General features: G+C 40.9%; 1 protein-coding gene across 2 annotated transcripts in view; it reads left to right on the top strand.

The window, feature by feature from the left end:
- LOC102458110 (MORC family CW-type zinc finger protein 1) overlaps positions 1-18,649 on the top strand; it is a 60,146-nt gene extending 41,497 nt beyond the window's left edge. The window contains exons 11-18 of one of the 2 annotated variants that reach the window (XM_089773071.1): positions 3,979-4,058; positions 6,403-6,476; positions 8,430-8,494; positions 11,747-11,890; positions 12,538-12,686; positions 13,315-13,443; positions 16,697-16,802; positions 18,304-18,649. In XM_089773071.1, the coding sequence (XP_089629197.1) occupies positions 3,979-4,058; positions 6,403-6,476; positions 8,430-8,494; positions 11,747-11,890; positions 12,538-12,686; positions 13,315-13,443; positions 16,697-16,802; positions 18,304-18,505 (949 nt within the window). In that variant the 3' untranslated portion in view covers positions 18,506-18,649. Of the gene's footprint in view, positions 1-3,978; positions 4,059-6,402; positions 6,477-8,420; positions 8,495-11,746; positions 11,891-12,537; positions 12,687-13,314; positions 13,444-16,696; positions 16,803-18,303 lie in introns of both variants that reach the window. The other variant, XM_089773063.1, reaches the window with a different exon arrangement.
- The last annotated feature ends 5,689 nt before the right edge of the window (positions 18,650-24,338 follow it).

The raw sequence follows: 24,338 nt of genomic DNA, 5'->3' as shown, positions 1-24,338 counted from the left end.
CTATAACATCTGACTAATTTTCCCTTGTACAAGAACTAAAAGAAAGAAGCATAGCAGACAAAATGACCCAAAGAACTCTGTCGCTCAAAAGCTTGTCTCTCCCTAGCAGAAGTTGGTCCAATAACAAATATTACCTCACCCACTGTATCTCTTAAAACACGTTGATTAATAATTGTCTCATTTGGAAGTGAGACATCCTTTATTTTTTATTTTTTAAAGCTAATGTTAACACATATTTATACTGCAAGATATTGGAAGCTGACTATCTCTCTAGTAGCTTTAAATGTCTTCCTGTTTACTGTATCACTATGGTTTATCATTATCATACATGTGAAAGGATGGCCAAAAGACTTTAAGGCTGGTCTGGCAAATGTTCATGAACCTCTTGAAACAATAATAAAAGGGCTAAGCAGATTAATTCAAGGACTCCGAGCCACAGCTTGTATATAAATGATAGGAGAAACATCAACTACAATACTATGTTAAATTTACCAGTGCAACATTAAGTGACAAGTAACTTACCTAATTATTATTATTATTTATTATTTACAGTTTGGAAATTTCTCATTGTTTTTGCAAGGTAGTTTCATAGAAATCTCAAGTCCTTGGTCAGTCTTATTTTTAAACAGTATTTTCATCCACAAATCTCAGTTCAGTTCCAAAATACATGACTACTTAACTTCAAACTTGGTACCAGAAGAAATGTTCAAGTGAAACTTCACTCAATTTACTACTTTTCTTTGCATAGCTAGATTTTTATTTAAATGCTTACTGTTTAGATCAGAGTCTTCAAAATAATTAGATATTCATGAAATCTTTCCTCCAGTTGTTTTTGTAGTTCCATATTATAACAGATCCATTGACAGTTACTCATTTCCATGTTTATAGATAGCTTATACTTCATGTTGTTTAAACAGAATAAATTGATAATATACAGTGTATACACTCTTCTGAATCATTAGTTAAAGGGAACCACAGACCTGTCTACACTATGGGCACTGCAGTGACATGGATATGGTGCAGCAACACCATAGCATAGACACTTTCTACAGTACTCCAGAGAATTTTTCCATTGCTAAAGATTACTCATCTCCCTGAAGAACAGTAATTAGGTTGACAGAAGCATCCTTCCATCAACCTAGCTGTATTTGCACTGGTTGGGAAGGGCTAGGACAGCATAGAGTGGATTGTCACATTCTGAGTTATGTCAGCCTAAATTGTAAATGTACATCAGGTCCTAGTAATGAGACTAATTCACTTTTCAGATGTTTACAGCATCATATGACTATATCCCAGCATGTTAGATCATTCTTGATGTCTCAGGACCCTTTCCCATTTCAGGTTTATCTGTAAAAAAAAGCTTCCTGTTCTAGCAATTAGTAGTTTTTCCAAACATCAAACTAATTCTTGAGATCACAATATTGCTGATTTTTTTAAATACAAAACCACTCCAGTTCAATCTCTTACATGCAAAGTTGTCATAAAGACATCTTTTTCCATCTTAGTTTCCTCCACTGAGCAGTTTGGCAGCAATCAAAAGGACAGCAAGGTATTAAAACATAAATCTGCATAGTGACCATTATGTTTACAAATGTGTCCACTTTTGGTTATAGGCCATTCTTTAATTTGAAATTAGAGTCATTAAAGTTATTGTGCTGACAATAATAAAAACATGCATGTAAACAGGTGGCAGTGTGTAAAAAGTAATTGACGTTAAATATTATACTGTTATGAAAGTTGTCCCCTGACTTTTTAAAATCTGCTGCTTTATATATAGAATTGCATACTTGTTACTTGAAGTACAAATTCCTTTTATAAATGATATTAAGCAGGTAATGTCAAATTCTGCTGGTTCATTTAGTGCATTTGGCTTGAGTGATAGGTGCACGAGTAAGGGGAGCAGTCAGGTGCTCCAAAGGGTTGATATAGTTGTGTTGGTATGTGTTAAACTGACATGTTGTAATTCACCCAGGCCAGCAAGGGGTTGTTTTGTAAATCTGGATATCTTGTGGTTATAGAATTTTGTCCAGAGCTCTGATGCCAACAGCTGCCAGCAGTCCACAAGCCTCATGCTGTCTTTGTCCAGCCTGATTACTCTTTGCAGACTGACTTTAGTATCTGTCCGGCCTCCTGCAGTCACCTTACTGCAGGGACCAGTTCTTTTCACTTGCCTCTCACAGAGAAAGTGCTAAGTTTGCTGCCTGTTAAGAGACAGTGAAATAATCCAATTGGTCAGCTTTCTAGCACACGCTTCACTGAACATACTCAGCTCTGATGATTTTTAATGGAAGTAAAATGAGTTTAGCAACAAAAGAACATGGATTAAGTATTACCCAGTAAAAAGGATAAAGGTAGAGATGGTTACAAGCAAATAAAAGTAAAACTACACATCTAAAAGCTAAACTTTTAAAAGATACAGACGTTCCACATGGTTCCTTTCACCCACAGTCGCCTTTCCAGATTTTACTGCCTGGGATCCACCAGAGAGATCAGATTGTTTGGTTTCTTTGTCTCCTAAAATGGAGTCTCTTTCCATTCCTTTTATCCCCAAAGGAATTTTCTTTGTTTTGCCAGGGAAGAATGTCTCCTCTGGATTCAGTCTCCTGTGTCACTGTGGTGCAGGGGTCATGTGCTTTCTCTGTGGCTGCATCTACACAGGCAATTGGATGCCAAAACTTTTGTCATTCAGAGGAGCTATCTTCTCCCTGAAAGACACTAGTTTTGCTGAGAAAAGTGTGGATGTAGTGTGGGTTGTGAACAGCTTTTAGTCAGCTCGAACACTTGCACCCGCTGCTCATAGGGGTAAAAGTATTTTGTAGGCAAAAGAGTTGACATACAGCAGCTATGCTGCCTGACTTTTAGCAACAAAGCTGTGCTGACACAGCCTTGTCACCAAAAGGTTTATAATGTAGACAAAGCCTGTGTCCAGAGCTGATGCAGGATGTCTTGGTTTATTCCTAATATGTAAACGGAGGGAAATCCACATTCCTTTGTCCAGGACAAACATGTTGTGCACCTGTCTGGTTTTAAACAGGTTCTGGTAACATCAGACAGAGGGAATTCGTAACTTCACATATAATAACACATGCATTTTATAATGATAATGAACAGTGTGTTATTAGCTTTCATACGATAGCTTACACAGTACCTTTTGGATAAATACCATAGCGTCAGTGTTTGGTTTAGTGAGGTGATTAGGTCTAATGAGAGATAATGTACCCAGTGCCAGTGTGCTTAAGGATTCAGGGCATTTCTACGTTGCAATTAAAAACCCTCTACTCGTCCATGCCAGCTGACTTGGCAAGTGGCTCTGGAACTATTTTTAGAGTGGGATTCCTCAGCCGGGCTGGGCCCTCCCTAAAACCGTTTTGCATCCCTCACCACCCCAGGCTGGGGTCACACCTAGAGTTACCAGATGGGAGGGACCAGACGCTATTGCTAGTAATGGCAGTCTACTCCCACAGCTGGAAGTAGCAGCGGAGTCCTGAGCTGATAGCAGGACCTGAAACAGTAGTGCATTTTCCAGAGCTGGTGTCCTGGACCCTATCGACAGCAGGCTGCAGAGCCTGTGAGAACAGCAAGCAGCAGGACCCCAAAGGGTGCTGTAACTGGTGGGGTTAGCAGGACAGTGGAGGAACCCACCAGGAGTCCAGGACCTGGGGTCAATGGGACTTTGGAGGGGCTGCCCCCTGGGTGTAGAGAAGCCGGTTGGAAAACTGGGGGATACTGCGGCACCCCTTCCCACACACACACACCTCTACTTCATGTGCTTATGGACTCGGCCCTGTGGGGTTTGGACCACAGGGCTTTTTAATTGCAGTGCAGACTTCCAGGCTCATCCTACAGACTGAGTTCTGGGAAACTCCCACCTCACAGGGTGTCAGAACCCACTCTCCAGCCCATTTGTTTGCTCCTGTGACTGCTCTGATGTGTGCTGAAAATGCAGCTCATAATGATTTTACCATTCTCTCTTAACAGAATGTATCCATATATCATGTCATCATTTAAAGACATTGCAAGGAAAGAAATAAAGAAGGCAGAAGTGGATATGAAAATGGGTATGCCAGTCCTGAATTGGCCACTTTTATTGTACTGTAACTTTGCTTTTTACTTCAAAATTGTGGTTTAATTGTGCTATTAGTAAAATGTTTTGGTAAATGGAAATCAGTAACACTTTTGTAGCACTTCATATTTTTTATATAATCACAAGAATCCCACAAGTGCTCTGTTCCTGTTAAAGTATAAAACAGGAAAAAGCATAGTCACAAATTCCCTTGCAAGATAGAATGGGGAGCTTTAATTCAAGAAAGCAAGATTTTAAAAGAGAAGTACAGTAGACTTCCGATAATCCGGAACCTATGGGACCTAGGTGGTGCCGGATTATCAGATATGCCGGACTATCAGGAGGTACTATAAACTGGTTATATATATACTGTATACATTATATACTGTATATAAAGTGTTCTTAACCCTTTTTATTGTACATACTATATACAGTATACTGTAATGTTTTAGTTTTTTAAAGCATTTTTTACACTTTTTGCTCAATTTAGCTGCTGCCGCTGTTGCCTTGTGACTCCTTTTTTGCCGAAGCTCACTCACTAGGCTCTTGCCATTTTGATGCCGGACTATCAGGAGTGCCGGACTATTGGATGCCGGACTATTGGAGTTTTACTGTAGTGATTTTCCTCCAAAAGCCAAGGTCATCCTGAGATGGTGGGGAGACTCAATCCTGGGAACCAGGGACTCTGAAAAAGATTTTTGGAGTCATGAGGGATATTTATCTGAACATGAGCTCCCAGTGCAGCACTATGGCTAAAAGGGCTAATGCAATCCTGGGAGAAAGAGGAGTATCATAAGGAGGAGCACAGAGGTTATTTTACCTCTGTGTTTGGTACTGGTGCCACAACTGTTGGAAAACTGTTTTCAGTTCTAATGCCCACAATTTAGGAAGGATGTTGATAAGTTGGAGAGGTTTTAGAGTCGAGCTATGAGAATGATTAAAGGATTATATAATATACATTATGGACGGTGATAGACTCGAAGAGCTCAATTTTAGCTTAACAAATAAATGGTTGAAAAGTGAGTGGATTACAGTCTATAAGTACATAAAAGGGGAGCACATGTAATAATGGGTTCTTCAGTCTAGCAGCGAAAGGTGTAACACAATCTGGCAGCTGCAAATTCAGTATGGAAATAAGGTATACATTTTTATCAGCGAGTGCAATTAACCTTCGCAACCATTTACCAAGACTCCTAGTGGATTCCCCATCACTGAGAATTTTTAAATCAAGATTGGATATTTTTTTTCCTTGCAGATCTACACTAGAAATTATTTTGTGAAGTTTGCTGGCCTCTGTTATTCAGGAGGTCAGTCTAGATCAGTGTTTCTCAACCAGTGGAATGAGTGTCTTTAGGGGTACTCGAGAAGTCTGGGGGGGAAGGGAAAACATCAACACAACTGAAATTTGGAGAAAACTGAATTTTTGTTTTAAGTTTTACAGCGCTTTATTATTTTTGTACTTTTTACACCCAAAAATTTCATTACCCACCCGGCTGTGATTAAGTGGTTTAAACAAACGTGTTGCAGTGGTAGAAAAAAATTGTGCATGTCTGAGAACTGTAGGTACTGGGAGCACTTACAATTTTGGGGAGGGGGGGTAGGGATGCTTTATAAAAAAAAGGTTGAGAAACATTGGTCTAGATGATCAGAATGGTCTCTTCCAGCCTTAGAATCTAAGGCCATGGCTCTACTATGAGATTAGGTCTAATTTATTAAGGCTGATTTTTTTTTTTTAGCACACGCTTTTATAAAGTCAAAGGTTAGATCTCAGCAGAAAAAGCAACATTCTCATTGTTGTGGCAGCCTGCTAGATGCTTCATAATATATGTGAAAGTAAAGGGGAAAATGTTATGCCAGAGTGTGGAGTCAAAGCAAATTGCCCTGCCACTAATTATATGAGCAGCCAGATGACAATAAGGAAAGCATGTGGAGGGACACTGTAAATCGAAGAGAAAAACAGCACCTTCAACTTTACAAAACTGACCATGGCCAGAGGGCTGCTCCTAGGTGCCGGTTAAAACGGCTATCTGGTAAGCATCACCCTTATCAGGTAACAGTTAACTGGCTACCCATTCACATCCCTAGTTAGGATCTCAGGAAATGCTCACATGGTGCCATCTCAGTCATTCTCTAGGTGCCCTTTATTCCCTCAGATTTCAGTAAGAGCAGAGGATATGCAGCACTTCACAAATGCCTCATCTGAGATTTAAAACATTTAACAGTACCCGGTTGTCATGGTGTTTACTCAGTGAATGTTCTCTTTTCCTGTAGAGTATTTTCCAGTATTTTATAATGCCTCTGAGCATACTTTGAGTCATTGCTTTGCTTATGTTTTCTAGCTGAACAAGCTGTAGAAGAAGCTAAGTGTCGATTAAAGCATTTGGAAGAATTTCTTCTGCATGAGGTCAATGAGGTATTGTAGCAATGATAGTATTTCTTAAGCATATTCAGAAATATTGCTTGTTATAACTGATACTCTATAGCAGCTCATGTTTACTGGCCATAGGAGCCGGTATGAAAAATTAATTAGAGCAGCTATTTTGGAAAGATACCTATTTTTTTTTCAAAAACACAGGCTAGAAACAGTTTTATTGAAGGCTTTTGAAATGTAGCCTAGCAGTAATGTTAAATGCCAAAAGACAATAACTAGAACTTCTCTGTCAATTATGTCTGTACTGTTATTGAGGAGTTTTACAAAGATAAGATATCTAGTTCATTGGTCTTGGATTCAATTACATTTCCACGGAAATATTTTAAGAAACTTCACAGTTGCCTTTAAATGTGCTAATTTTATTGTATGGAGGTACTGTATTCATAAAACTATTATAACATTTTTGACTTCTTCATTGGGCCTCCAGCCTGTTGTCCCCATGCATTCATGGGGACTTGAATTTTTAATGATTTGCCTGTGAAATGCTGAAGGCAAGGCTTACTGTCAGTAGAAGGGCACATGTCATTTGCAAAATATGAAATTGTGAGAGATAGAAGAAGCAGCAAGTGTGGTGATTAATTCTCAAAACCTATTTTAAGAGTCCATCACCTACAACTTAACTTCTATTCTCCTCTCAGAAATATTCTAATGATTCTTTCTTTTTCTTGTAGAGTGTCACTGAAATTAATAAAAACAACAAGGAGTCCTGTGGCATATTAGGGACTAACAGATTTATTAAGGCATGAGCTTTCATGGGTAAAACCCACTTCATCAGATGAATTAGAGTGCAAGTTACAGAAGCAAAGATGTGTATATAAGGAAGAAAATGGTGGAAGTTATAAAAGCATTGGTATAAATAACTTCCATTCCAATTCATTTGATGAAGTGGGTTTTACCCACAGAAGCTTATGCCTTAATAAATCTGTTAGTCTAAGGTTTCTCAGGCAGTGTTCCCTCTAAGCTGCGCGGCCGCACAGCTTCACAGGTGATTAATCAGCTCCACCCAGTCAGAGGCTCCATGCATGGAGCTGACTGACTGCTTGGAGGGAACACTGGTCACAAGACTCCTCATAGTCTGTACCTTCAAAAACAAACACGGCTATTCCTCTGAGATTTAAATTGATGTTGGTGCTGTTTGGCTGGTCAGAACCACAAGTAGTTTTTCTCCTATGTCTTACCCTGCCCTTGTGCATCATTGACTACTCCAGGGGTGGCCAACCCGTGGCTCGCGAGCCGCATGCGGCTCTTCTCCCCCAAAAGTGCAGCTTGCAAAGTCACTCCTGCGCCCCCCAAATGGCCCCTGCTTCCGCACTCCCACCCCCCGTGCTCACCGGGGCGGCAATTGAAAATGGCGCCCAAGATGGTGGCCGTTGATGAGAGCCTGATATGGCCCAAAAGCCTAAGCTTGTTTCTTAAAGGGGCAGCCTCCTTTTTTTTGTTTGTTTTTTTGCTTGACAATTTTGGTGCAGCTCTTTGCATTATTTCCGCTGCTGTTTTGGCTCTTTGTTAAAGAGTTGGCTACCCCAGAACTACTCTTACTTGCACTTTATGGCACAGTGTTTTGGTGCAATGTGAAATGGCCAGTATCATTGAAGTTTTACTCTGGGGCCTCAGATATATATAATTGGAGGAAAGAGTTAAAACCTACTGCCTTGTGCTCCATTTCTTTGAGTTTTGTGCTCTGAGCAGCAAAGTGAAAATGTATCACTATATCCAGATTTAAGCTTTTGTGTACTAACTCTGCCTGGAAGCTTCCAGCTTGTTAACAGACTGTAGTGACAGATAGACTTGGAAGTAGGGTGGGTTCCAGAATATTGACTTTCTCAGAATTGGGTAGCAGGTTGCGGGGGAGACGGGGAGGGAACATAGGGTATTAATTGATGCTGTAGTAATTTGTTTTACTTCTCTTTCTCCTAAATGGAAAAGTCTGCTCAGCTTGCCTTACAGGATGCTCTAGAAAATGCAAAAAGAATGCGTGAGAAGCTGGAGGAGAAACAAAGGCAAGATGTGAGACTATTTAACCATTAAATCAGTGTTTCAGAAAAAGTGTCTGTGCACTATATGTTGTAAATATGTTTAATCCAGAGTCTGATACTTATAGTGCTTTCTCAAGTTTCAGCTGTTTCAAGGTGCTTTTCAATTACTTAGATGCTCCAGTCGTTTATTCTTTTCTGGAAATTTTCAGTCCTTATAATTTTTTGCTCAAGTCTTTTAGAAGGAATATTTTTATTTAGACACTTAGATTATGTTTCTTTCCATGCACCAGATTAAACAAATATTTAATATTTGTAATATGATTACAAAAATCTGGAAGACGCTCAAATGCTGATTCTATGATGTTGAGATATTGGAGAAAAATCGACCTTGGGTTTATTGGGTCAAATCTAAGCAGTATTACACAAGACATTTCAAAATCCCATACCTTGTCACATGGTAATTCAGTTAGAAATAGAAGTATGATAGAGACATAGGGCCATTGATCTTGCAAAAACAAGTATTTTTAGGAGTCTGCTTCCAACAAACCCTAACAACATTTTAAGGTGTGCTTGAGCCTACAACTCACAACTGTTGCCTAGATTAGTGTCAACAGCTTATTTTTCTAATTAATATCCAAAACAGTGCTTCAACTCAAACATCCTCTCTTCAGGGAAAAAAAGTGAAATTTGTAGTCCCTCAGTTTGGGTCCCTTTGGGAAGTTGGAAGGCAAGCCAGAGGGTGGATAACTTTCTGTTTACCAGATCCTCTTCAGCATGGGTCCAAAGGGTGCTCAGATTTTATCCATGAGGAAATAATTATTGTCACCTTCTCAATAAGGCTGTAGCACAAAATCTCCTTTTAGAGCATGCAGTGGCTGCGTGTGTCTATTTTTATGGCTTGCAAAACAGATTGCAATTGAACAGAATGAAGAACACCTCCTCCACATACAGGCATATTTGTCAGACCAAGAGTGTTACCAAGGATAACAAATTTACTTCAGTGTCCAAAGAAACTGAAGATTGCAGGTAAATATTACCCTGGTTGAAAGCTGTAAAATAATGACCTCTTCAGGTCAGACATTCAAGTAGTCAAATTGAAGGCATTCATGTTGACAGTATCTGAGACACACATACTTGCACTTCCTTGGGGAAGTGTGTGTGCATGAAGGGGGAGCGTTGTTTTTGCCTCAAAGTCACTACTTAAGCCTATTGCTACATTACAGCACTTCAGTACTTAACACAGTATTAGGTGAGGTGGATGCCTCATCCCGTTTCCCCATATCATGACTGTTAAAAGAGAGAAAGCTTGCTTTCTTTGTTGTCTGCCCTCCTGGCTATTGGGAAATTATTTCCCCTCTTTGTTCTTACCTCCTTTTTTCCTTTACCCAGTTTCTATCAAAGATGCAGGTCTTCCCCTTTTTAATCCTGCATGAAGAGAATAACGTGATTACATCTACCTATTTTCTCTTTACTCCTTGATTAGACTCTATGCTGGGCTCTTTGCCTAGTATGGCCAGAACAAATTGAGTGTCATTCAGATGCCTGGACTTTGCAAGAGCAACTTATGGGCTAAGACTAATTAACATAGAGATTGTAAAATCTTCTTAGGTGTGACAGTCCATACCAGTTATCTAATGACCCATGGATATGCCCATATGTAATCCATAAAGTGGTAAAATTGAGTTCAAACCTTGCTCGAAAGAGCAATTTCTTGCTGGTAGGTTGTCTAATGTATAGGGACAAGAATAAACTAACAGTGGGTAGGTATTTATTTCATTGGGCTATTTTCCTTTTTCTCCCCACAAAACCCTTCACAGTATAGTTAGGCAAGTTTCACTCCATGCACTCTGTCGACATAAATTTTTAAGTAAGTATGAGGAGAGAGAAACTAATACAAAGAAAACACTACTTCCATCAATGCAGCAGAAAAAAAGTCTTTGGTTACTTTGCTTTTTTTTTTTTTCCTGCAAGACAAGTAATTCTACCAGACTTGCCTTTCTGTTTTTAATGGCTTTAAATCTCAGTTTGATGCCAGCACTTCTGAACACTGCATCAGTTTGATGCCAGAATTATTTTAAGACTTCCTGGGAATGAGCCATGAATTTTGGAATGGATAACAACTCTGAAACAAAAAGTGTATAGGTTCATAGATTCCAAGGACACAAGGGACATTTGTGGTGATTTCTGTTGGAACTAGAGGATATTGTTGAGGAAACAAACCAAGTTAAGTGTAGAGTTTCCTCTTTAGGTAACAGTAAACACATTCTTGCTTAGGTGATCCTCACTTCAAGGAAAACCACTAATATTATTTCCTGAAAGTAAAATTCTCATTTCCCAGAATCTGAAGCTCACCTGTAGTACATGGGCTTTGTGTTCTTCTTTAACTGGTTAATGCTGCTACATTTTCTAACGTTACTGGCAAATGCAGCATATAAGCAGTGATTACACAATGGTGCTTACCTGAGAGTTGTCATACCAGTTTTAATACTTTAGGCTTACCCTCAAAACTGTGGTTCATGTTACTCGAAGTTCTTCATTCATGATTAGTCTCTTTGACAGGGGCAGTTCCTTGCAGAAAGTTCCACAAAGCCAATAGGAACGTTAACCTTTCATTTTTCAGCAGTTAAATGGGAGGAAACTTGAAGTGTATGGAATTATACAAGTCAACTCTAAGAACAAAACTGGCTGATTTTCTGTTGCTTACTAATGGATGATGGTTACAGTATGTTTAATTTTAAAAAAATTCATAAGCCAGAAACTTTATGAAATGAAAACAAGTGCCAGTTTGGGAAGGCATTTTTCCTCTACAACTGCAATGAAATAATGCCTTTAACTGTGCTCATATTGAAACATGAAAATTTTCATAGTAATTTGGAGGTTAAGTTGGAAGTTATCAGTTAGTGCTGTTTTCAAGCTGCCAAAGTGCTTTGGCATTCGATTTTAAGTACTACTTGGTTTGATTTTAAGCAGGAATTTTCTGTTTTCAAAAATGGGTGAATGTGATCTTCCTTTAATCTGTTTCCAGTAGACGGATGTATGTCCCATCACTTTGAAATCCAAGAATCATATTAATCTTTACAACTTTGGATATTTTTGTCATTGAGAATTAATTTTTTATCATATATATTTCTGGCTAAAGTGAACTGTTCAACCTCTGTATTTCCTAAACCAGATTAGCTGCAGCTATTAAGCTGATAACTGTAGATAAAAAAATATTTTTAAAAAAACGTTAAAATGAAATTTATGAAAGAAAACTGTTCATTTTACCCTCCTTAGAGAATTGAGAAGGCCAAAGAAGCTCTATTTAATTTTTGGAATAAACATAGAAAACAGAAGTCAAGATGGAATGTTCATCTATAACAACAGTCGCTTAATCAGAATGTATGAGAAAGTGGGACCACATCTTAAGCAGGGGTCTCAGTAAGCTTTCTTTATTATCACTCTCTCTAGGGACTTGATTTAAAACTTTGTTTTATGATGCAGGTATTCTATATACCAGCAGGAGCCTAAAATCCATCATCTCACCTCATGGAGGTTATTTCCTTTTCAAGCATATGAACAACTTGGGTTATTTATATATTTTTGAGAGTTATGTACATGTACTGAGGGAAAAGTAAATTATTCCAAAAATAGTTCTGTGGTTCTCAAAGTAATTTTTAGAGTAATTCACTATTGTTAAATTTGTGATTGCAGTTTGGAAATTGTTGATAGTTTCTCTGAGTTTTTACCTGCGTATAAGTGTTGCTCTTTTTATACCCTCTAATCCCTGATGTGTGTCTGTTCCTTTTCCTATCCTGCCCCTTCTGATATGTCCTTACAGTTTAAATCTTAGTATTTTGAGGTTTATTTCATGTATTCATTTGAAAAGAAGACACTTAAATACAATTCTGCATTTGACTCTGATCAGACAGGATGTTAGGCTCAGTTTTCTATTAGAATAATGTTACTGAATAGAAAATACTTATTTTTAAAATGAGGTGAGGGAAGCTGCAAACAAGATAGGTGATTTTTTTCTTTGAATTTGGATCAACATGCTTTGAACTCATGGTTTTATTTCCCCATTTCAGTGGTGGTACAGTTGGAATGGTAGATGTGCCCCTGGAAACCATGGAGCCAACACACAATAAACAGGCCTTTGTCAATGTTAAAGAATATAACCACTTGCTCACATCCATGAGGCATCATCTGATCCAGTACTGGAAGGACATAGGAATAAGTAACTATTTATTTTTAGCCTGGCTTGTTTTATATACAGCTGTTTAAAAAAATTGGTGTCAAATTGTTAATTTATCAAATACATCAGATACGTCAGAAGATTGTAGCTTTTACAGTCACCCGAGGCCGTCGGTGTGGACCGGGCACAGTAACAGCTTCAATTCCTTGTACAGTGCCCATTTGCAATATCTCTTAAAAGCTACTGGTCTCTCAGGGCTCATCTACACAGCAGGGCTTAACTTGGAATAAGCTATGCAAATTGAGCTACGTCAATTGTATAGCTTATTTCAAAATAGTTTATTTCAAGTTTTGGTGCTGTCTCCACAGCACTTATTTTGAAATAGAGCACTCTTCCTCCATCTTCCCTTAATCCTCATACAATGAGGGCTACAAGAGTCGGAGTAACAAATCCTCCAGCTTGACAGTATTTCAACATTATTTCTAAATAACTGCCTGCTGTGTAGATGCGAACTAAGTTATTTCAAAATAATGTTGCTGTGTAGATATAGCCTCAGTTGCAATATTCATTAACTAACATCTGTAGTTTACATTTCAACGGATTCTTCTACCACTGAAAATTATTAATATCATATCATATCATATCATATCATATATACATACTTCTTTAGGTCAGAAAGGAGTAACTTCATTCTGGAATGAGTTTGGATATATAAGTGACAAATGGTTGGATAAACCCTCAGATGCAATTCAGTACAAGAGAAGACGTGCAGAGGAAATTCCTGTCGTGGCTCAGTGTGGTGAGTTTATATATAATTGGATTCATAAAAGGAGATATGAGAAGAGGATTTAATGGGATAATAAAAAGCCTTTAAATGGAAACACCTCAATCTCAACTTTCCCCAATATTTTGACACTGTATACTGCTGTGCTTTTTTATTCTTCTTCCTTCGAAAGATCCTCATGTAGCCCTTGTGTTTCATTATCCTTCTTTTCCTTTTAAAAAGCCATTCAGAGCTGTTTTTCATAATTGTACATGTTCCACTTCTATAAGCTTCATCTCATCATATTTAAAGCTGCCAAAAAACTGCTGCGTGGTTTTGATGTGCTCCAGAGTGATTGGATTATTGGTAAAGAACAGCAGAATTGGAACATGGCTTTTGCTTTTAGTCAATAGTTAACCATTGCTTAAGATTAATTTGCCAAATTCCTTTTAAAAATTCTCCTTACATGGCATTTTTTGGTAGAATTGTTTCATTTTTCCCAGCAGTTTGCTTCTCTACCATGTAAGAATAGGTTCTTTATTGCTCTGCATCAGGACAGGATCAAACTGCAAATTGAGCAGTTTTTATTTGATTTGGGATTTTTTTCCAGTTTGTTAACTTTTGCTGCTTGCTTTTTACCAGCATTATCTTTGTATAGACCTTGCTCTTTTAACTTTGAAATGTTTCCTGAGTTTCCAGCTTCCTGTGGCAAAATTTGGGTTTACAGGCAGCTTGCTGTGCCTCTAGTATCCTAGCATGAAACTGATCTCACATTTCAATTGAGCACAGTATAATTAAATGATTACCGTGTTTTGTTATCCTACTAAGTAGCTTTGAGCTCCTGTTCCTGCAGTTCTGAGTCAGAAGTTTAATAAAAGGCTTTTTCATAAAAAAGCCCAATAAGTGAATTTTCCCACATCCCTGTCACAGAAATAGTGTTCCCTACATTAAATTGTCTGTTTCCAGAAAGGAAACTGCCAGTCATAAAAATGTGAGCACAGAACATGACATTTAAATTACCTCTTGAATTTAAAAAAATCAAGAGAAAAAAATTAATTTTATTACAGACATACCAGTTAAAACTTCTGTCAAGTAAAAATCATTGATGGAAAACAACGTTTTTAAGGTATCCCATTAGAGTACTTTTGTCCATTGCCAATTCTGAAACTATTCTAACATAACAAAAACCTCACACCAGCATGAAATTTGCTGTTTAGTCCCAGTTCAGTGCCAAAAAAAACCCCTCCATGTCCCTGGCCTTGAATCATCAGGACTCACTAACACTTCCCATAGATCATCAGATAGCTTCAGTGCTGAACTTTACAGTTTTATATACAGTATTCATTTCCACCCATGTCAGGGCGTGTTGCTTATTGGAAATGAGACCCTCAAAATTACATCAATCTTGTCTCTCCATCCCATTCCGATACAGATGTAATCCACCATTTGAAAGAAACCCACTGCATTTCAAAGCAGTCTGCAGTTTATTTCTTGGACACATAAAGCACTTCACAAATTTGTCAGATCTGCTTGCTAAATTCATGTCAGAATTAAAGAGAGAGGCAAGGTGCAGGAGGGCTGGGGGGAGAAAAACAATAGTCTATTTACCATATAATATTTCGTGATTTATCATGTCCGGATATAGTTTTGTACAGGTTGCATCTTCCTGGTCCGGCATCCTTGGGACCTGAGCAGTCCCAAACCAGGAGTTTGCTGGACCACCGACCCCACTCCCTGGCCAGTGCTCCTCTGCTGGCTGCCAGCCCTGATCCCGGACTAACCTCCTGACCTTTGATCCTGGTTCCAGCCCTGGCAGAGCTCCAGGCCACTGGCCTCCCTCTGCCAGACCATCTGTACTCCCAGATGGTAGCCCCCCTGCCACCAGCTTAGCTACTCTCCTGGGCCTGGCTAGACTCCCAAGTGCTGGCCCAGCAGTGCTCTGGGCCCAGCTGATGCTCCCAGCTGCCAGCTCACCCAAGGCTCCCAGTCGCCAGCTCCCCTGCCGTTGGCCCAGCTGGGTTTCTGGACCTGGTTGCACTCTTGCTCACCAGCCCGACTGAACTCCTGGCCCAGCTGAGGCTACCAGCTGCTGGCCCCCACTGCTGCTAGCCGGGCTGCGCTTCTAGCCCCAGCAGAGCTCCTGCCTGCCAGCCCCCCTGCTACTGGCCCAGCTGCACACCTAACCCTGGCCAGGCTTCCAGCCATGCTTCAATCCCAACCAGGCTGGGCTTCTGACTGCCAGCCCCTTTGCCCCCAGACTCCAAGCTGGCTCCCACTCCCAGCCACCAGGGGCTTTCTGGGCCAGCACAAAGTAAAGAGGTTCAGCCTATATCTTGAAAGCATTTGTAATGGTTAACTGCTCCTTAACTGATCCTCAAATATTTCAAAATGTTGATCCTGGTCTAGAAATTAGTGAAACTTTAGTGCCTCTAATATAGTTGGCACAATAACTACCACTATACAGAAATATACTCCCCACCTTTTCTTACTATTAATCCTAATAGAGTATTTAAACCTACATTGGGTCAGTTCTTGCCCAGCAGGTATTGCAGCACTTTATATTTTCCAAATGCCTACTGCAATGTGATCAGCTACCTTCCGGAAAGTGTTCAGTAACAAGTGTCCTTGGGGTAGAAATAACAAAATAAGTGACAGTGTTGGACAACATACACTAACTACCTAACATTACAGTAGTAATGTTAAATGGGAAGTATCTGTCAATCTGTATGTTAAATGTGAAATTATACATGGTGATTTCTTTGCTAACATGAGTCCAACTAACTGGATTTCCCTCAGAGAGAGAACAATTCTAACTTAGAAACTTCAAAAGGTGACCTGCAACTGATATGATTCGTGTAAAGCTATTACAGGGCCCTGTATGTTCTTTGTTTGTGGGGTTGGAAGCCTTATGCCACATAGAATGTGAGCTTGGTTCCTAATTTTCTGAGAGCTTGGGGGTGCTAAAATCATCCATTTCTATCTTTGATGGGTCACTTTGCTCAAGGTGGAATGCTGCCTGGCCTGGAATTTGGGGCAGCTGGACTTTGGAGGAATAAGGAAAGGGGAAATGTTTATTGCTTGTTGCCTTTTTTTTTATATATATATATATATATGACAGACATTTTCTAGACTTACTCTTAATATGCCGAGATTCTAACAGCTTCAGAGAGGGGTTAGTAGACAGAGGCACATGTTGAATGCCATTAATCACATTACCACAATAAATGGGGAGTGGGTTTTTTTTTATATTTACTGTGAGGTAGTAATTTTTTTCTAACCATTTAATTAGATGTCTGCCTTAAATGGAGGGTTCTGTCATCTTCTACTGATATTAAAAATGGATACCAGCATGGCATCTGGACTTGTGCAAAAATCCCTGGTCCTCTGGAGAACAAGTAAGCTTTTGACTAGCAATATTGTATCACTGATTAATATACTGATGAAGTTGACCATTTATTAGCCATTTCCTCTGAAGCCAGAGGACTGCAGTAAATGCAAACAGTGAAACATACGTGTTATAAAATATTTGCATAAGCAAACACTATGTGAAACTAATATTGTGATCATTATATTAGAGAACAACAACAGAAAAATGGGGATATATTGAACCTTTTTAATCCAGTAAGTAGTAGGTAGCATATGTATCAGTTCTGGTACTATACAAGTCTGTCTGGCATAGTCCATGACTTTAGTGCCAAAAGTTCCACTTCAGTGAAATCATGCTTGCCTCAATGCTAGTCTGGCATCAGTGTGGTCCCAACAGGGTGCTGTGTGTGTGTGTGCAGTATGTGGCAAAGAGAAAGACAGAGTGAAATTCTATGCCACTGGGAATGGGGACCCTTTTTCCTTTAGACAAAAGCTATTTTTAAGAAAAAGCAAACACATTCTTCCTGCACAGCCAAGGTATGTCTTTATTATGAAAGGTAAAAAATGGCATCCTATGTTTGTACTAAATACAATGAAATTACAGGTAAGTATTTTTTTTCTGACTGCCAGTCTCCATAATCCAAAAATGGGCTCTCACAGTCAAGCTTTGTTCCATATTCATCTCACTTGTCACATTATCAGTCCTTGTCTTCATTAAGCTGGGTTGCCATATAGCCACCAGTTATTAAATTGCTTGTGTGCATTGCACACTTGACTTCCTATGTCAGGGGTAGATGGATTGTGTTGTCGGAGGGGGAAGGGCATTGTGGAACAGCTCCTGAAAGCCAGTAACAGTTGGCATCAGCAAAGCAGCATCTATATTGACATAGCATCCATATGAGGCACTTATGTCAGTGGCAGCTAAATTTAAGTGAAGACACATCTACAGCTGGGTTGAAGCAAGGCAGCTTATGTTGACCTAACTGTGTAGTGTAGACCGGGCCTTGGTAGTCCCTGTGCAATTAGCAATTTAGGAATTAGAGCATTGCCCAAGTTCATAGTAAAAGTCTCTGGGGGATAGCTGTGTTAGTCTGTAACTAAAAAAACTTAAAATTTTAGAGACTAACATTTTTATATATATATATATATATATATATATATATATATATATATATATATATTGCTACTGGACCATTTTTAAAGGTTTTTTTTAGGTCATGGTATGTAATTCTGGTGCACGAGAAAGAATAGAAACCATCTTTCTTCCTGTAATTTGTGTTTGCACCGAGAACTAATGAGAGTTAAAAGTAGTAAGGCTTATTTTTTTCACTGAAATTAACAGAAGGGATGTGGAGTACATTCAGAGAACAGTTCTATTCTGTAAGATGATTCCTCCTTTAGTCACTTTGGAGGGCAGTACTGTACTTTGAACCATGGCAGGTAATTCCTTGCCAGACAATAGAAGATACCAGTGCACGTATTCCTTTTCACTCATTTTTGTCTTATATCGATTGAAACCTTATATTGTAGGTGTAATAGACCAGAACATTTACCCTCCATCCCTTTGGGCACTTTGAACAGACTATCACTGTCATTGAATGACAAAGAAAAAGTCCTCATAGACTCAATCCAGCGACATCAAAGGAAACTGGAAAACTTACAGTTCCAGGTAAACTGTTACAAATTAACCTTTTTTCCCCTGGAAGCATGGGTAGAAAAGCAGACTGTGTAAAAACTCTTGATTCAGGTAGAATATGTTCCATGGCATTTTTTTCAGTGATAGAGTTGGACTTGTTAATTAAAAGATAATCATTTGATTAACTTTGATTTATTACCTGTCAGATTCTGAGTTGATGTTTAGGGTTTTTTTTTTTTTTTTAAAGTGAATCATGTGAGGTGAGATTCAGTTCTACTAGTTAGTAAGAAAAGCAATATGTAATTGATGTTATCTTCAGAGATGAGAATTGAATATTTTTTTTTGCTTTATCATTTATTTTCTAATACACATTAGGATTCTAGAAACTTTTACTGTATTCTTCATTACCAAATTCTGAGTGGGAGTTATGTGTAGTAGATGAACTCCAGAAATATTGGTATCTTTTGACAGAATTTATATTTACTGGGTACTAAAAAGATAAATAGCTTAATTTATAGATGAAAAATAATCCTCTCATTAAAGCATATATAAACATTGTTGTCCTTTTTTGGTTTGGCGTGGTAGTAGATATTGAGGGCTTAATTGTTTGTTGGAAGTAAAATCAGTGGATTATGGTCAAAATAGGTTCCTAGTGTGACTAGTTCATTTTACACTACATGCTTCAGTCCTTGAACAGAGCTGGTCACAATCAGCATGTAGAAATACTATTCTTTTGGGAATAAAGCCAAAACACCAGTGCCTGGTTACAAAAGAAACATCTCTTTTCACCTAGGCATTTCTGAGGGCAGAAAGCAAACTCTTTACATTAGTGACAACGTTTTCAAAAATAACCTGATTCAAAACACTAACAGTGCTACGTTCTTCAGACTGAAAAGTGCTTGTGCTCGAAGAAGAAAGTTGTAATACTGTAGAAGAGAGCCATAACAATATAGAAACAGAAAAGACCATTCTGCCAAACAATCCATTTCAGAGCTCGCTCACCATATTTTTTGGTACTGAGTCTCGTATCTTATTATTTGTTATGGTAGCTGTAGTTTTTGTCCTTACTTACTCATGCTCACTCATAAATTTGCCTAATTCTGCTGAAATAGTCCCATGCAGGGGGACAAACTCCACAATTAGATTTTAAAAATCTTCTACCATTACTTTAGATAACTTAGCACACCTTGGGCATGTCTACACAGCAGTGTTATTTCGAAAAAACTTACGTTATTCACCCTGCCACCACTAAGAAGGTGGGGTCATGAACACACACAGCAGTGCCACACATGGCACAGAGTCATATCCACACTCTCGGGGCAGTGTCTGCTCATGGTTAAGTGTGGTGAGGGGGAGGAACACCAAGCCCCTGCCAGGGGACTCTGCCAAAAGGGAGGACATGGAGGGGACCCCAGTGGCACCCTCCCTGGCAAGTGGCATCTGCCATTCACACACATCTCCTCCAAACCCCCTCTGTCCCCACTGCCTGCTCTAGGGGGCGGGGATACAAGTCCTCTCCCTGTGGGATGCCACCACTGCCACCCCCAAATCAGCAGCACAGCCATGGGTACACGCATGGCCCCACAGTATGCTAACATCTTTATGGCTGACCTAGAACAACGTTTCCTCAACTCCCGTCCCCTTTCACCCCTTCTCTACCTACGGTACATCGATGACATCTTTATGATCCGGACGCATGGCCAAGAAACACTGGAGATATTCCACAGAGATTTCAACAACCTACACCCCACCATCAACCTCAGCCTGGACCATTCTACACGAGAGATCCACTTCCTGGACACCACCGTACAAATCAACAATGGAAAATTAGACACCACTCTCTACAGAAAACCCACCGACTCATATAGTTACCTACATGCTTCCAGCTCCCATCCAGAACACACCACACGATCCATTGTCTATAGCCAAGCCCTTCGATACAACCGCATCTGCTCTAATCCCACTGACAGAGACCAGAAGCTTCAGGATCTCTACCAAGCATTTATAAACCTCAACTACCCACCCAGAGAAATAAAAAAGCAAATTGAAAGAGCCAGACGAATACCTAGAAACCATCTACTTCAAGACAGACCCAAGAAAACCAACAATAGAACACCACTTGTCATCACCTACAACCCCCAACTTAAACCTGTCCAACACATTATCAATAAACTACAGCCTATACTGGAACAGGATACCATACTCCAAGAGGCTCTGGGAGACAGACCCATAGTCTCCTATAGACAACCACCTAACCTCAAGATGATTCTTACCAACAACCACAGGACATACCACACTAATACCAACCCTGGTACCTTCCCTTGCAACAAACCCCGTTGCCAGCTTTGTCCACATATTCATTCTGCTGATACCATTATTGGACCTAACCAAGTGAGTTATAAGATCAAGAACACATATTCCTGCGCATCCAGAAATATAATTTATGCTATCATGTGCCGAAAGTGTCCGTCTGCTATGTACATTGGACAAACATCTCAGACACTTCGCCAAAGGATTAATGCCCACAAAACAGATATCAGACAAGATCACAAAGAAAAAACCATTTTAACCAGAAAGGACACTCTCTCAATGACTTAACCACCTGCATTCTGCTACAAAGACCTTTTACATCTGCACTTGAAAGGAAATCCTCTGAACTGTCATTCATGTTAAAATTTGACACTCTCCGAGAAGGAATGAACAAACACTCAAACTATCTTACCCATTACCAAGATAGCTTCCCCAATTATCACCTCTAATACCATTAGCTCACAGACATCCCACTCTCCCCACCTCTAATATCATCAATTCACAGACACTTACCTTCCTTCCTTTCCCCCCCCACTGCATCCCCCTCCTGTTCTGAAATGTGATTTGTCCTTTTCATATGTGTTCATTTTTTTTAATTGTATCCTTTGGTATATATGGTTGTGACTATTTTCTTCCACTATTTGATCTGAGGAAGTGGGTCTGGTCCACGAAAGCTCATCATCTAATAAACCATCTTGTTAGTCTTTAAAGTGCTACATTGTCCTGCATTTTGCTTCAGCTACCCCAGACTAACACGGCTACATTTCTATCACTGTTCATGAAGAGAAGGCGAGCTGCCCATCGCCCCCCCTCCCGCCCACCTACAGGCTCCCTGCCTGGCTGGCACCTTCCCATTCCTGCTTGTCCCTGGGGCATGGGTGTTGTGATGCTCTCCCTGGGACATCTGTGCCCCTGCAGGAAAGGGACCACTGAGTAGGCCTCAGATAGCTTTGTTTGAGGCACATCACCTTCATCTGACCCAAGACCTTTTGGTGTCAGCTCAGAGATGAGGGTCGGGCTTCATGCACGCTGTCTTCTGTGATGACTGCCCTTCTCACTGTTCTTCACAGCTGGACCAGCTGTGAGTGAAGCATGAGCCACGTCTCCCACATCAGCCTCCTGACCCCATGAGATCTGCAGGTGCCAAACATGCCATGACAACCTCAAACGGGAGCACATAGCCTGCCCCTGTTGGCTTCATCAGTCTCTGGAGTGGCAGGACCATAAGATGGACCAAGACCTGGAGGAGTGCTGTGCTGACCAAGAGCTGCACTGCTCCACCTAGCGGGAGCTGTCCTAGGAGGCCCAGAGCTTGTGCACAGCATACATCACCACTGCCAACTACATGGTCACCGCGATTGAGTTGTGCATCAGCCACCCCTGCAGCTCCAGCCTCAGCTCCCGCTCCCACCCCTCTGGCTTCTCCCTGTAACCGCAAGAGGCAGTGAGACCACCTGAGGCAGGCACCAGTCCCAGCCCCATCCCTGAGCCTCTCCTCCTCCTCTCCCCTCCCAGGTTCTTTCCCCAGTCCCTCCTCAGTTACATTTACTCCAAATTTTAAAAACAGCTTATTCTTTCAAAACAAAAAAGTGTGGTTTATTGTGCCTGCAGGGGAGGGGTGGAGGAGAGGAAGGTGGGAAGGGAGGGCAGGGGAAGGGATGGGGAGGAAAGGCACAGAGGGGAAATGAAGAGGCCCCTTGTGAAGAGGCCCGGGGAGAGTCTCACAGGTGTCTTTGTCTGAAACTCTTCCTCAGGACCTCCCAAGTGCGCACAGCCGTGTGCGGCTGCTCAAAGGCCCTTCTGAGCTTCTCAGCCTCTGCCCCCCACCCTGGCAGGAATGTCTCCCCATTGTTTTCACACAGGTTGTGCAGGACAGAGTAGGCCACCAGTTCTTGGGAAATATTCTACTCACCATGGTTGAGCCAGGTGGGGAAGCAACAGAACCTCCTTTTAAGATGGCCGAAGGCACCCTCCACAACAATTCAAGCCCTGCTGAGCCTGCCGTTGAAACATTCCTTGCTTTGGTCAAGGTGTCCCATGTAGGGCTTCATCAGCTAGGGGAGCAAAGGGTAGTCTGTGTCCTCCATGATGCACATGGGCATATCCACATCCCCGACGCTGATATTGCAGTTGGGGAAAAAAGTGCCGGTGTGCATCTTTTAGAACAGGCTGGAGTTGTGAAAGACACAGGTGTCATGTGCCTTCCCTAACCACCCAATGTTTATGTCAGGCCTCCGTGATACACAAGGGTCTGCAGGACCATGGAAAAGTACCCTTTCCAGTTGATATAATCTGATGCCCAGAGGTCGGAGGCCTGGATAGGGTTGTGGGTGCTGTCAGTGGCTCCCCTGCAGTTGGGAAAGTCCATGGCAGCAAAGCTGGCAACGATGGGGTCCATGTCGCCCAGGATGATGACCCTGCACAGCAGGATGGTGTTGATGGCCCTCACCACCTGTAGAAAGATACAGAGAATAGCAGGGTTTCCAGAGCCCTCTGGAATTCCCTGAGTCCAAAACCCTGCCTGCAGGCACCACTCCTCAACAATGGAACCATGGCCAGTAGGAGCTGTGGTCTCAGTGCCTATAGATGAGGGGCAGCACATGGAGCCATTGCTGTACATGCCAGCTGCTTTCAGGAGTGGAGCAGGGCCAGGGCAGGAGTAAGCCTGCCTTTACCACCGAGCTCCACCACCCGGGATGCCATCTCAGTTAAATGGTGCCCAGCCTGAGCCTGTTTCCTGAACCCCTGTCCCAGCCTCCTATACCCAACCTGCTGCCCAGGACTTGAGTCCCCCTGCACCCAAACTCCTCCCAGAGCTTGTACCCTGAAACCCCTCCTGGACCCCAATGCCCCACCTAGGGCTAAGCCCGGAGCCCCTCCCACATTTAGGGTTGCCAGATGGTTTCAGCAAAAATACCGGACACATTTGACATTACATCACAATCTACATTACAACTTATTTCCCAAACAGAAAGCTCAAATACTGGACTGTCCAGTTCAAAACCGGACACCTGGCAACCCTACCCACACTCCAAATCCCTTGCCCCAAGACTGGAGCTTGCACCCGAATCCTTACCCCCAGCCTGGTGAAAGTGAATGAGGTTTGGAGAGGAAGGGGAATGGAGTGAGCAGGGGGAGGCCTCGGAGAAGGGGTGGAGTGGGGCAGGGTCTCAAAGGAGAGGCGAGAAGGAAGTGGGGGCAAAGGTATTTGAGTTTGAGATAGATCTTACATTGCCCTTAAATTGAAAAAGTGATCTTGTGGTTAAAAGGTTGGAGACCACTGATTTAATATCTTGTAAATAGGGAAGAATTGGCTTTGAATCTGAAGGTGGGAGGCAATTTGGATGAAAAAGTGGTCATAAAGTGATAGATTTAATGATTCTAAGGAAAGGAAGGAGAGGGAGCAGCTGAATAAGGACAAAGTACTTCAGCGGACTTAGGTAACTGGTAAGATCTCACGGGAAGAAAATGTAAGGGAAAAAGATCGGGGAACTGGAAGTTTCTCAAGGAAATAATATTAAAGGCACAACTTCAAACTTGGTCTTATCTCAGTATAGGGGACTGGACATTGTGACTTCACAAGATCTCTTGCAGTATTACATTTCTGTGTTGACCAGCA

Source organism: Pelodiscus sinensis, chromosome 1, assembly GCF_052426305.1.
Source record: "Pelodiscus sinensis isolate ZL-2025 chromosome 1, ASM5242630v1, whole genome shotgun sequence".
Classification (NCBI taxonomy): domain Eukaryota; kingdom Metazoa; phylum Chordata; order Testudines; family Trionychidae; genus Pelodiscus; species Pelodiscus sinensis.
The sequence above is the reverse complement of the archived record's forward strand: the minus strand, read 5'-3'. Positions and strand labels throughout refer to the sequence as shown.